General features: G+C 50.7%; 5 protein-coding genes across 5 annotated transcripts; 2 read left to right on the top strand and 3 right to left on the bottom strand.

Annotated features, from left to right (window-relative positions):
• Nucleotides 1-455: 455 nt before the first annotated feature.
• Nucleotides 456-1,875, bottom strand: CC77DRAFT_204244 (hypothetical protein). Its single transcript, XM_018530619.1, has one exon. It carries the CDS (start codon nucleotides 1,770-1,772, stop codon nucleotides 855-857), a length of 918 nt encoding a protein of 305 aa, XP_018384071.1. The 5' UTR covers nucleotides 1,773-1,875; the 3' UTR covers nucleotides 456-854.
• Nucleotides 1,876-3,755: 1,880 nt separating this feature from the next.
• Nucleotides 3,756-4,845, top strand: CC77DRAFT_1010568 (NADPH-dependent methylglyoxal reductase-like protein GRE2; the record flags this gene model as incomplete). Its single annotated transcript, XM_018523656.1, has 2 exons — nucleotides 3,756-4,364; nucleotides 4,417-4,845. The coding sequence occupies 2 exons, from the start codon at nucleotides 3,756-3,758 to the stop codon at nucleotides 4,843-4,845; spliced, it is 1,038 nt and encodes a 345-aa protein (XP_018384070.1).
• A 554-nt stretch (nucleotides 4,846-5,399) lies between these two features.
• CC77DRAFT_1096549 (ClpP/crotonase) lies at nucleotides 5,400-6,576 on the bottom strand (the record flags this gene model as incomplete). The annotated part of the gene is made up of 3 exons (XM_018529846.1): nucleotides 5,400-5,938; nucleotides 6,003-6,227; nucleotides 6,282-6,576. 3 exons carry the CDS (start codon nucleotides 6,574-6,576, stop codon nucleotides 5,574-5,576), a joined length of 885 nt encoding a protein of 294 aa, XP_018384069.1. The 3' UTR covers nucleotides 5,400-5,573.
• Nucleotides 6,577-7,587: 1,011 nt separating this feature from the next.
• Nucleotides 7,588-8,703, top strand: CC77DRAFT_1032710 (NAD(P)-binding protein; the record flags this gene model as incomplete). The annotated part of the gene is made up of 4 exons (XM_018526761.1): nucleotides 7,588-7,692; nucleotides 7,749-7,978; nucleotides 8,045-8,397; nucleotides 8,450-8,703. The coding sequence occupies 4 exons, from the start codon at nucleotides 7,588-7,590 to the stop codon at nucleotides 8,701-8,703; spliced, it is 942 nt and encodes a 313-aa protein (XP_018384068.1).
• A 77-nt stretch (nucleotides 8,704-8,780) lies between these two features.
• Nucleotides 8,781-11,589, bottom strand: CC77DRAFT_204264 (long-chain fatty alcohol dehydrogenase). The gene has a single exon (XM_018530621.1). It carries the CDS (start codon nucleotides 11,094-11,096, stop codon nucleotides 8,859-8,861), a length of 2,238 nt encoding a protein of 745 aa, XP_018384067.1. The 5' UTR covers nucleotides 11,097-11,589; the 3' UTR covers nucleotides 8,781-8,858.
• Nucleotides 11,590-13,243: the final 1,654 nt, after the last annotated feature.

The following is a 13,243-nucleotide window of genomic DNA, read 5'->3' as shown; positions in this document are numbered from 1 at the left end:
AGAAGACTGAGGACTCGAGTTGAGAGATTGGGTTTCGTGATTGTGGTCTCGGACATGGAAGCGAGTGATGTGCGATCCTGGTCAACAGTATTGAAGCGGTGGAAGAGCGGCGCGTCGCTTTCCCTTGATGACGTGGGGGAAAGATAAATAGACAGAGGGAAGTGAGAGACCGGAACTAGCTCTTTGCGACGGAATGTGGTAGAGGCGCCGAATCAATCACTTTTCGACAGCGGGAGGTATTCTGATGTGCTTCATTTGTGCCACTGTGCCCACGTGCTGTGAATGTTATAAAACTGGTGTGTTCGCGACGTGGTCGTGCTGATGGCATGCGCCTTCCTCCAGATGCACTCCCGAGTAGTACCACACGGTTAGCAAGCCAACTTTAGTGTCTGCCTACACGGATCACAACTCAGTGGGAACGGGATTTCGTGTAATGACAGAGAACAGGTGAACACGCAAATAAATGACATGTACGAGATGTAACTTTTGGTGTTGATTTGATACAAAATACCGCTACGCCATCTATCGCTTGCACTCCTATCCCTCTTGTCTATAAGCAAATAAAGCAAGTTTTAGTGAAGTTCGGCCGTGTCGTCGTGATCGTGCGGTGTGGGGGTATAAGCAATGTTGAATCGTCGCATGGGTGAAACGAGTGTGAAAGTCGTCATAATATCCAGGGTCTTGTAGCGATGATAGATCCTGGGTGATGCCCGGCGTGAAGACTTGAAACACAAGTGTAAGTGAATAGTCTTATGAAGGGGTCCGCAAAGAAGTAGAGAGTGATTTCTAGGCTCATACACGCGAATTGCGTGAAAATGTTGAGCCAATGTACGCGGGCGGAGACGCGACCAGGCTCAGGAAGAGTCCAGGGAGGATAGAGACAACCTCTTTCGTTTCTCGACAGACAGTCTCTTCCACATGCCTACGTGTTCGATGCCTTCCTCGATCCAGTGAGGCTCTGCTGGTATCTCGACTTCACCGTTGTCGTTCCTCAGCTCCTCGTGGAAACCGTGCTTCTCCCACATGCTCTGGAGGTTAGCTTGGGCGTGGATCATGACCAACCCTTGCCAAGTAATCTCGCGCTCCTTGTTGTTGCCCAGCATCTGTGCCATCTCCAAAGCGGTGGGAGACGGAGGCCGGTAGATCAGGTCGGGGTTCATCATGGCATAGTCGAGCGCAGCGTTGACGAGCAGCTTCGCAAGGCCGAGGCTTCGGTAGGGCGCCAGGACTGCAAGTCTGCCGAGCTTGATGTAAGGCTCCGGCGGGTGCTTAGTCTCCTGTTCCTCGCCGGGTGGGTCTGCATCGGCGTGTTTGTCCGTCTTGTCCTCGTCGACGTACTTGTTCGGTCCGTGGGGCGGAGGAATGAGCCGAATAGTCGCGACGGGAACGCGGGTGGCGGTGGCAGAGGCGCGTCGCGCGTCGTCAGCGGGCGTGTTGCCAGAGTCGGAGCGGCGCAGTGTCTTCGGGGGGTGGGTTGTGTGGGTGGCAACGGAAGCATAAGCGACCCAGTGCCAGCTGCGGGCATCGTCTTCGTCGAACTCGGCTTCAAGAGGCACGCCCTGCTCGCCATAGACTTCTTCGCGGATGGCCATGGCATCGCAGAAGTTTTGCGGGACGTGGATCTTCTGTTTGCTGCAGGGTATTGTGTTGTCATAGCCATCAAGGGCGCCTTTGAGCGGGCAGACAGTGTTGACAAACTCAGTGCCGGAGTTGGTCGCCAGCAAAGGCGCACCATTTGGCGAGCCAAAGCCGCCTTTCAGTACGCTGGTCATGGTGATGATTGTGATGGCGTCGCCGTCGAGGTTTGTAGACGTTGCGTTGTATTCAGGCGGGGTCGGTGTGGTGGTGAAGGAGTCGTTGAGGCAGGAAGAGAGTACTGCAATGGCGTGCTCGGTGGCAGTGGTCAAGGAATTGCGTGGCAGTCGTCGTCTTCAATTCGCGCAATCGCAGGCAAACCCTGCCTGAGCGAAAAGGCGCCATGTGCACTATAAGAGACACACCGACAAACTCTACGGGTAGCATGCAACACGTTGTTTTGGGTCCCGTAGTTTCAGGCGCTCAGGGTCCTAAGACAACGCCTATCCTCTTCGCGGTAGCAAAGCTGGAGATCGCGCGTCGAGGAACTCAACGGGCGAGTGAGGTTTCGAGGCCATCCCACCGACGTTGCGACGGTGATGTCACAAGCTTGGACCCTTATCCGGGCCGCACAGATCAACGCGGCACATGGACCGAGAGCGAATCAGATGTGCTTCAACATTCTGGCCTTCCACGGTGGATCATCTGTGCCTTACTGCCTTTGTTTCACATGTCAGGCAGCGCGTTGGCCGTACCTATCGCCAGGCTCCCAGACACCTGGGGGCGCCTTCGCCTCACCAACCTCATGCGATGCCTGATCCTTTAGAGGCCATTGATCCTTCGCCGTGGCGCTATCTGGGCATGATCCTTCGAGTCGATACACTGCATGGCAGTGCTGATAAGCGAAGGCCGACGAAAGCCGCTATACAGTGCCTGTACACTTCCGCAGCATACGCAGAACGGATAAAGCCAACCTCAGCTCACAGAGAAATATGAGATGAAGTGTGGGAAGACGAAAGAGAGGGTATGATACGAAAGCAGATGCTGTGACAACGACATCTATCGGGTGGTGTTATCAGTCTTACATGGTGTAAACTAACTTGCTAACACTAACAGAGCGGCAGCTCCAGTGGTTGATAGAGTCCTCAACCAGCTATCGTTATGGCTACACTCAGAATCGCGGCTTTTACGTCTGAGATGTTATCTGGTATGCGGATTTGGAAGTCGCCTGTCACGACGACAAATTGACCGAAGCTGCTATCTAAAACCAGCTCTCGATCACTGAGTCTGCTATCAGAGAGGGTTCCCAGGCTCTCCAACGCGAAGGAGGAGAGCGACTCACCTCTCACTCACAAAACCACAGGTATGGTCTCCTTTCTGGATATCTTAGCCCACTTCTTCGACAATACCAGCGCAATCGCGGTCAAGACAGCCGTCTACACATTTCATGAGCTGCGCGATGTCAAAATGCGTTCATTCGGTGGTATTGACCGCTACCGTGGTCGTCTTTACCAAGAGGCAGTCGTCGGTCGATAGTCACGATCTCGGTTTATCCATTCTTTGGGCAACGTCTGGGGAGACGGCTTTCAGGGCTTGACCCTTGGACATGAAGGTACTGTTACGATGCAAACTAGTATGGATTCTTGACACAGCACAGTGCCTGGCCCCTGTCTATACGTAGACCGATGCATTCGCTTTCCAATTTCTCAGAATTAACAACATTTGTACAGAAAACAACAAATACACACTGCAATATCGGTAATCATATTGGGAGCTGACGCAATGTGACTTCGAAGGTGAACCGCTTACCGGCCCATAATTGTTTAATAATCAGACGCGGAGCTTCATACGACATGACGAGTACTTCGACCATCACGAAACCCTGTTTTACACTAGTGGTTGGTCTCATTCTCAGGTACACCAAGTTACTCCTAGCACGGCGTTGTATACATACCGTTGATCCGACGAGGGAATCCAGACAAGGCAAGCTAAACTGAGGGCTGACCCATCACCGGCAGACCGAAAGAACCGACGGCGCAACCCAAACACCGTTCTGTGCGTATATGAAAAGCTATACTCGACAGCTGTAGCGTCTATTACAGCGGCACCAAGGCTTGATCAATATTGTCCTGCTGGTTTTTACTTGAAGCATATAGTTTACATCATCCCATTTCTCTAAAATGACGCGCGTTCTCCTTACTGGTGGCAATGGCTTCATCGCAGCCCATACTCTCGATTTACTGCTGAAGTGCGAGCACTCAGTAGTCACTACAGTCCGCACCCAAGAGAAAGTCGGAAAACTCACGACAGCTTACGAATTCTATGTCAAGAACGGTCAATTGGGATTCGCTGTTGTGCCAGACATCGCTACACCAGGCGCTTTTGACAAGGCCGTCATCTCCAATCCGCCGTTCGAAGCAGTGCTGCACACGGCCAGCCCGAACCGCTTCAACATCGCCGACATTAAGAAAGACTTGATAGACCCAGCAGTCGAAGGCACGGTTGGAATTCTCAAGAGCATCAAGGCCAGCGCTCCTTCAGTGAAACGTGTCGTTATAACTTCTTCCTTTGCCGCAATGGCCGACGCCAGTAAAGGCACTCGGCCAGGTCACATCTATCAGGAAGAAGACTGGAACCCTGTCACCGAACAAGAAGCGCAAGCAAACGCTATCATGGCATACAGCGCTGGCAAAACCTTTGCCGAGAAGGCTGCATGGGAGTTCTTAGCGGGCGAAAACCCTGCTTTTGACATTACTGTCATCAATCCTCCAATGGTCTTTGGTCCGGTTGTAAGTTCATCCAGCTCTAGGTATAAAGGAACAATTTCTAACAAGAAGCCAGATTAATGGTCTGGAGACTCTTGACAGCATGAATACCTCCAACCAACGTATTCTTGAGGCGGCACAGGGCAAATTCCAAGACGAGATACCCGACAATAACCTTCTCTATCTGTGGGTAGACGTCCGCGATGTTGCTGCAGCACATGTCGCAGCACTCGAACAACCCGCAGCAGCGAACAAGCGTTTCTTCACGGTAGCGGGATACTATTCACACAGAGAGATACTCACCATCATCGAGAAACGCTTTCCTGAATACAACAGGAAAATCTCGGCCGGTGCCACGCCAGGTGGTGACTATCCAGACGGTGGAACCGACAGGCTGTATAGATACAGTAACAAACGATCGGTCGAAATCTTGGGGATGAAGTACAGAGATCTAGAGGAGTCTATTGTCGATACGGTGAAATCGTTCCAAACGTTGGGTTTGTGAGGTTGTCGCAATAAGTGGTCGTCGAAAATAAAGTCCTAGGCAAGATAGCTTACTCATTAGATCTTCATGTGAATTACTGTGAGTGGTGTTTATTTGCTTCTCTAGTGATCTCGTTGATGTACTTGTCGGGTGAACCAGTCGATCTTAGGTACATATACGCTGGTGAATGGGTCAGGGTTGGGTCAAGGTTAGGTCGGGTTTGGGTCGGGTTTGGTGACCCTAACCCAACCACAACCTCTAACCCATGATTCCAGCGCTAAAGGTGGGTATGGGTTGGGTTGGGTTGGGTTGGGGTGGTCAAAGCGTGGGTTGAGGTTGGGGTGGTCAAAGCGTGGGTTGAGGTTGGGTATGGTATACCCAAGTATACCCAGATATACCCACCAAATCACCGCATATGATTATAGCTGACCCAGACAGAACCTTATACCCACGCTAGGGTATAGTATATCTATTTACCAGCGTAGATACATATCAAAACAACTCATACTAACCATATTCGATGGCGGCAGAGCTTAGATACATGTATGTCTATTTGGAACAATGAACATTAAGATGTTGGCATGAATAACGACAGCGAAAGGAACAGAAGGCACATCTTCATCTGTACTAAACCCAAAGGTTCAACTACATGGGGCTCAGGCAGAGTTCTGGGCCCATTCGTTTGTCCGGCGCAACGACGACCCCAAGCTTAATTGGCTTCCCTACCATACACCATCGTCGCTCTCAGTCTATTGGTATAACTGCAGTAGCGAATTGCCTAGATCAAGCTCGATTTCGAAGGCTGAAGACTTCTGGTACACAGCTGCTGTCTTGGCACTCAATGCTTGCACAACTGGATCCTCAAGACGCTTGACGAAAGCTGATGCGTCAGGTTGAGTATCCTCTATCTTTGGTGCTGTCCGCCGATTGATCGACTTCTTAGCACTCGCTAGCGCTTGCTGAGGAAACAGTCGCAGGCGTGAAGTAAGACCGTCGATGTAGGTGTTCATCTCGGCCGACGTGTCGAAAGCCTTGTTTATCCAGCCAATTTTCTCTGCTTCGGAAGCGCTTATATCTTTCGCACTCAGGATATATTCCATTGCTAGCCCTCGTCCTAAGTGGTGGTAGATGAAGTCAGTCCATGTATCGTGTGAAGAGTTTAGAGAGATATGACTTACCGATCAGTCCTGGAAGAAACTGACTTCCTCCTCCGCCTGGAATGAGTCCACTGCCAACCTCTGGTTGTCCGATCAGAGTATCATTTTTGGTTGCAAAGCGCATGTCGAGCGAAACAAGGAATTCATTTCCAATACCCCGCGCCCTGCCCTCTACAGCGCCGATGGTAACTTGCGGTAGCGCAGAGATATTATAAATAAGCTCGGCGTAACTTGGCCACGTCTCCGCTGTTTCGAATCCTCAGTTCTGTTCGAATCCAAATGTTCAACGGGATGACTTACTGAGGTCAGGCATTGTTAGATCGAGGTGACCTATCCAATATCTTGGGACGTCGCTCCGAAAGACAACGACTTTGGTCTCATTGTCCTTTTGAAGCTTCGCTACGATATCAGTCAACCCGTTCGTGGTGTCTTGATTCCAGAAGTTCAGAGTCGAGTTCGGATTGTGGAATGTGATATCGAGAATGCTATTGTTCTGCGACGTCTTCAACCCGACATAATTTGGCAGTTGGAGAGCTTGAACGGAAGAGAGAATACCGCAAGCCACTAGATGCGCAACAAACCAAGACGGTGCCATTGTAAGATTCGAAGGGTTGCAGTAAATGGTGGAGGCGCGGATTGAATGTGAGTTTTCTGGTTCGGTTTGATGCGATACTATGGGAGAGTAGATCGCGAAAGAACTATATACCTAGAGATTATTGACATGATTAGACGAAGACGGACGAACACTGTGCTGTGTAAAGATCATCTTCTCGTCCCTGATATCGTCGCTTGGTAAGACCTCAACCTATACAGGTATCCCAGCCACATTGAGATGGCTGAGGCGTAAGGTGCGAGCTCCAATTTCTGGTAAGTAGAATCCGATCAGTGATCAACAGTGTAGAATGCGCTGGAGAAATTACGGAGGTGTCGCTGCAAGGACTGTGCGACATAGCGCCTATTCTAGCTTCTCCAGGTGGTGGACTTTAGCGCCGGCTGGCGGGACTTCTTTCTTCGCCGTCGGGCTAACAACTATTGCGGGGAATTGCAGTACGACATAAACATCACCATGCACGAACAGCACTAAACAACAGACCACCACCTATCATTTCTCAGAGCGATGTTGCAATCGCTGGGTCAATACTGATGTAGTGTTGATATCCGAGAGGTCCACCATTTGGATCTGCGTGCTACCACTGTAGCCACCCAGGGTTGACCACAAATCAACTATGTGGATAACCGTTGTCAAGGCTAGGCAAGAAACTCATAATTCGATTGCGCAAAAAGCTTATTAAGTCTTAACGCCTCTTGTTAGCTAAACATCCATGCTGTTTATTAAACACTAATGATTCTCCGAGTTTTGACGTCCGACGTATTCACATTCACTATGCGCACTCGCAACAATGAGTTACAAAGATTGAAACGGACGAACACTCAACTCTAATTCCAGACTACATAATTATGCGTATACGTCTTGAGCTTGTCACTTTGACGTTTCATACGCATATAGAGCATCGTTGCACCATAGGTCTCTGTCAAAAACCTTCAAGCCATCATTGCTACAGATCTCCTATCAATGCTCTTTGAAAACTTCCCGAACTCATTCAACATGGTTGTCATCGCAATTGCTGGTGGTGCAAATGGCCTGGGTCGCACTATTGCGGAGACGGTTCTTCGCCAGGGCAAACATCAGGTGAAGATCTTGAGCAGATCGGTAAGCAAAAACTACTTGTGTGGTAAAAGAAACCTCGGTGTACTAAGAACATCAAGGCGAACCCTAAGCTTGCAGCCGAGATTGGCTGTGAAATCATCGCTGTCGATTACGACAACATTGAGAGTATGAAGAAGATCTTGGAAGAGAATGATGTTCATACAGTGATCTCCACGATCTTTTTGACCACTTCGGCAAAGCCGCAGAACAACCTGGTGATGGCTGCAGATGCGTCAAAGGTAACGAAGCGTTTTGTTCCAAGTATCTGGGGTGTCCCCATGACTCGAGAGTAAGTGCTAGCGAAATTCCGACTCTATTTGGCAAAAGCACTGCTTACATTGAACGTACCACGTAGGCAAGCCGACGCCGCTAACTTCATCATCGGCCGCGTCAAGTTCGAGGGTGTGGAGGTCCTAAAGAAGACATCCCTCGAACACACGCGGTTCTATGTGGGTTTCTTTCTTGATTACTGGGGTTACCCCCACGTACCTACACACGTAACCCCCCTTACCATGGCCGTCGACATGCAAAACGAGTTTGCCGCTCTCCCCGGTACCGGAACAACTCCAATCTCATTTATCCACACTGTGGATATTGCGAAGTTTGTAGCTGCGAGCTTGAATCTCCCAAAGTGGGACGAGGAGAGCTACATTCTTGGGGACAGGCTTACCTGGAATGATTTCGTCAAGACTGCAGAAGAGGTCAAGGGTGATATATCCCGCCAGGAAGTACCATAGTGTACTCACTAACATGAAAATAGGAATAAAATTCAGAGTTACATACGACTCGATCGAAAAGCTTAATACAGGAACGGTAACTGAGCTTGAGACTCACAAAGACATCTATCCTATCATGCCCAAGGAGAATGCCCAGTTACTCATGGCAACTTTCGGAAAGTTTTTCCATGACGGGGTGTTTGACTTGAAGCCCGAAAAGACACTCAACCAGGTGTTTCCTGAGATCAAAGTGAGCTCAGTAAGGGATGTTCTGCAAAAGGCTTGGGGAAATCATTGAAGAAAAGTCTCCAGTAGCATAGCGTGCGTCAATCACAGAAGCTATCATGCATTCTCATAGCACTCGAATTCTAAAAGCGCTTTATATCTATTACCATCTTTCAAAGTCATTGGTGTTCCCGTCAGGAGGTACACAACCTCCTTGGAATTATACTCCTACAACCTCGGCCTCTCCTCCATCCCCTCTTTGATCCCTCGACTGATCCAATCACTAATGGCCATATTTGTAACCATGGGGTTAACTCCACTAGCACTAGGGAACACACTCGCATCAGCCACATACAGGCCCTCAGTGCCCCAGACAGCGCCTCGCGGGTCAACAACACCGTCTTTCTCCTTCGCACTCATCCGGCAAGTACCCATTTGATGCGCGGAGACATACACACTCTCAGGTGATGGTAGGCCCATATTTCTGATATCCTGGATCCAGGTCTGGAACTCTGGATCGTTAATACCATCGCCTGCTGGCATGGAAGGATCCCGAACGAATGGTCGCATATTGGGTATTACGGTGAAGATTTCCTGTGCTCCTTCCACATACTGAATCTTCGCCAGCGCAATAACACCTTCTAATACGTGTTTTTGGTCAAACTTGGATGTCTGGTACGAAAACCTCACACGACCGTCGACTGGATCTGGATATACTCGCCCTGTATCGCGGTCTCTTGCAATGGAAATGTACCCAACCATGTGTTTCAACTTCGCCGCGTCGATTTTGTATTGCATAGCGCTCTTCCAATCAACCCACATAAGACACGCAGAAGGAACCATGTTCGTAGCTTCAAGCTTGACACCATGGCCTTTGCCGTCCATGTTTTCGAACTCGCCTACTACCGCAGTGAGGATCCCGCCTTCCCAAGGTTTGATCTCTTCCTTGTGATAAGCGCCAAGGAAGGTGACGGGGTGAAGGTATAGGTTGCGACCTATCTGCGGGTTCTTGAGTCCAGAACGCATGAGGAGAAGCGGAGATTGCATGGTTCCTGCTGATACGACGACACGCTTTGCTTTGATGAGGACGCGGCGGGTTGTTAGGGGGGAACCAGCAACGCCGCCGTGAGCGTCACGGGATGTCCATGTGCCAAGTACGCCGGTTGCTATCTTTCGGCCGTTCTTATTGGAGAAGATGACTCTCTCTGCGTGGAAGCCTTCGATGAACTTTGCTCCCGCTCGGGCAGCGTCAGGGAGGAAGGATACTACCGGGCCTTGCTTTTCACACGAGCCGCAGCCAAAGTTGCAATAACCGCAATAGTGCTGCTGTCCACCGGTATTTTGTGGCACAGGCTTAGCAGTCCAGCCGAGTTTCCTGGCACCTTCAAGTAGTATCTCGTTGTTGCGATTCTGCTTGATGTTCTTGTCTGAGACGCCCATGCGATCACAGACACGATCTAAAGACTCTTGGAATTCTGCAGATGTGAAAAATGGAAGACCTCGTCCTGCCCACTCGCGACGGACGTAGCCCTGTGTCTGGAGAGAAGCAGACCAGTTGACAGTACCTCCACCGCCCATGGACTGACCTGCTACAACACTGACAGAACTATCATCAGATGTCAAAAATGATCCACTCATGAAAAGATGGTGCCATCCATCCAGTTCAGCCATGGGAAAGTGATCTGGAGTCCAGTGATATGCCTTCTCTACGATCAACACACGGTGCCCGGCTTCCGCGAGGTTCTTCGCGGTCACACCACCTCCACACCCGCTTCCCACAATCACCACGTCTGTCTCGATAACTTCAGGCTTGTCGCCGGGAGGAATCTGAATAAACTCATAGTCGAAGCCCTTCCCAGGCTTCATGCCCAGAGGCACGCGTGGGGCGCCTATAACGCGTCTCAATGCAGGCGACGTCTTGATCCAAGCCTGTTTAGTAATGATCACCAACGAGCGACGCAGTTGGCGAAGCGCTCCAAGCCGCGCGGTAGCCCAGCCCTGAATGATTGACTCTCTTACATGAGCGGGTTGTTCGCTAATTGGTGTAAGATAACCAGTCAGTGCCAGCGACCCCGCTCTAGTATTCAGGACATTCAGCACCATACACAGCTCCTTTCTTTGGTTCTGCGGCATGTACATAGCGAAGACATGTTGTAATTCCGCTCGAAACGCTGGATCCTGACTCGCATAGTCATCCAGGTAGTCCTTCACCGCTGTTACCGCATCAGGGTCATTCTCCGGCGTTAGAGCCCTCAGCTTGCTAATCGCGGTCGAGTAATCGGTGTCGGTCGCAGCGATTTCAGTGCGCGTCTTCGCCGTGGACATGGGCTTGATTGCTGGGATGACCGCATCCGCAATAGCAAGAAGTGTCTTCCATTGTTGGGACGTGAGCGGATCCTCAGACGGCAGTGGTGGGAGCGGAGTAGCTTTCGGCGAAACGGGCTCAGTTGAGAGAGTTGAAGACATTTTGCCACGTAGATTTGAGAATCCAGGGATAGCCTTGATGTCGCGCGTGGACCCTCAAAGGGTCTTTCAGGTGGAGCAGTCGGGCATGCTAAAGTAGTGCAAACGCAGGTGTCGTCTTGTTTTGTATCCACAGTCGTCGAGAGTGAAAGCAACGCTTCCCCGCGTCACAAGCTGCTCCATTGTTGTCAACTACCTAGGTATTAGGGGCGACACTGGCGTGGCAAGTTGAGCCTCGGTCCGGAAAACAAACTTCATGATGGCGTCTCGGCAAGGAACGCCAAGGTAGGCGTTGTCCGTGAACGTCGGAAGCCGGAAGAGCAGATTCGCCGGAGATTTGAGAACATCTGGCTTTGATGTCGTGAGTGCTGTGGATGCTGTGGATGATGTGGATGATGTGGATGATGTGGATTGATATTGCTATGTCTTGCATTGATCTACGCGGTAAAATCCACGGGCAGATCACAGTGGCAGTCGTCTTGGCTCTCGACCTCGGGATGGGGCCATTGCGCAGCCTTGGGAGCTGAGTACCGTGGATCTTCCATCGGCGCACTCGAATAGCATAATCCGAAGTTCTTGCGGTATCGTGAGGTTGTGGGCCACTGGCCGGCGGCGCAATTTTAGTGAAGCGCACGATGCGACCCGAAGATGGCGGAATTAACGCCACGATGTTTGAGTCTCGGCGAGACTGCCCGGCGTCTAAGCTAGAATCTGCACCTGGTACATATGCACGGATGAAGCATCATGCGATTAGTACACGAGAACAACAAATGAGGTTGCATTCGACCATCTAGGAATTCGCACGTGCCCGGCTCTCAGAGTTGTTTACGTTGCTACTACACACCTAGGTAACGTGGCTTTTCAAAGCCCGGCCGTAATCGTGGTCGGCCTTTGCTACAAGCTGTGGTTTCCGAAAGGTCAAGGAGGCGTACCTCACATCTACAAGCTCATGAGCCGGAACGGCAGCAAAAACAAACTTCTGTTAGGCTATGTTCCAAGGTTTCGTCGTGTTGCTTGTTCTTGTAAGCTAGATGGACGTTTTCAGCAATACAATAAATCTACACCTCTCTCACTCACGCGAATGATTGGTTCCAGGCTGTGTTCCAAGCTTCTTACATCCCTGGTCAAAGATCTACTGGGTATGCACTTACCATCAAGCGACTGGCCCTGAAGCTGTCTTGCGAGATGCAGTATACCAGGCTGACGTACCTGTCGTGGTAGTGTCGTCCATACCAATTGTGATCATGGAATCGATTTCGTCCACGTCCAGGTCGAACTCATCATCAAGGCGTCGCTGCTGGTCTACTAGCTCAGAGGGTTCAAGCTGTTTCACCTGCCGCTTGTCGACGTCTTTATCCTTAATGTCTCGTCAAGGCATATGGAGATCGTCGCTGTCAGCTTCATGATCGTCCCGGATTGATAAGAATCCTAGATACTTGACGTGATAATCCACTGTGAGGTCACAGTGTGCTCAGTATCTTCTGCATCACAGCCGGCCATGCCGTTGTGGGATATTACCAAAACAAATTACTGCCATGTAGGAAAAAGACGTCACGAGACATCACGAGGACTTGTCGTCCTTGTCCGGCGGTTGCTACTGCAGAAACGACGTAAACGGCATCGAGGAACCAGAGAACGTCGTCACTGAGGAGCGGTGAAGGTGTATCGACCGTAGAAAGACCGGCGAATCGATAGAAGGATGAAAAGCAGACGTTTTGCAACGTCTTCGACGCGCGCATACGTCAAAGTTTTGGCGGCGAAAGTTGCGGAGTGGGTGGGTTCTGGTCTGATGGCAGGGCTTCGCGTGGTGCTAGAGACGACCGGGGATGGCTGCACGCCATACTGCTCAGCTCTCAAGGACCGCTTCATGATCCACGCTCACAACGCGACGCTACCTTACCCATAAGCGGGTACGATTTCATTAAGAGTCCCACCTTTTCCACGATCGTGAGGTCTGGCCGAATAGCCTCAAGGTGGGATTGAGTGGAGCATAATATATTGGATAATTGCGCGCGCGCGTCGTTGCTACAGGAGCTTGCAGTGGCATCGGAGTGGATGAGGTGCATTGAATAGCTAGGTAGCGTGGCAATTATGCCCCGCCAGTTGTTGCAGGCTGGCCGCAGTTGAGCGGGATTGGAGCGCCTCTCGCG

Source organism: Alternaria alternata, assembly GCF_001642055.1.
Source record: "Alternaria alternata strain SRC1lrK2f unplaced genomic scaffold CC77scaffold_15, whole genome shotgun sequence".
NCBI classification, from domain to species: Eukaryota; Fungi; Ascomycota; class Dothideomycetes; order Pleosporales; family Pleosporaceae; genus Alternaria; species Alternaria alternata.
This window is presented reverse-complemented; position numbering and strand designations above follow the sequence as displayed.

Coding starts and splice junctions, on each gene's coding strand:
- CC77DRAFT_204264 (XM_018530621.1), bottom strand. CDS start 11,096: ATGTCTTCAACTCTCTCAACTGAGCCCGTTTCGCCGAAAGCTACTCCG.
- CC77DRAFT_204244 (XM_018530619.1), bottom strand. CDS start 1,772: ATGACCAGCGTACTGAAAGGCGGCTTTGGCTCGCCAAATGGTGCGCCT.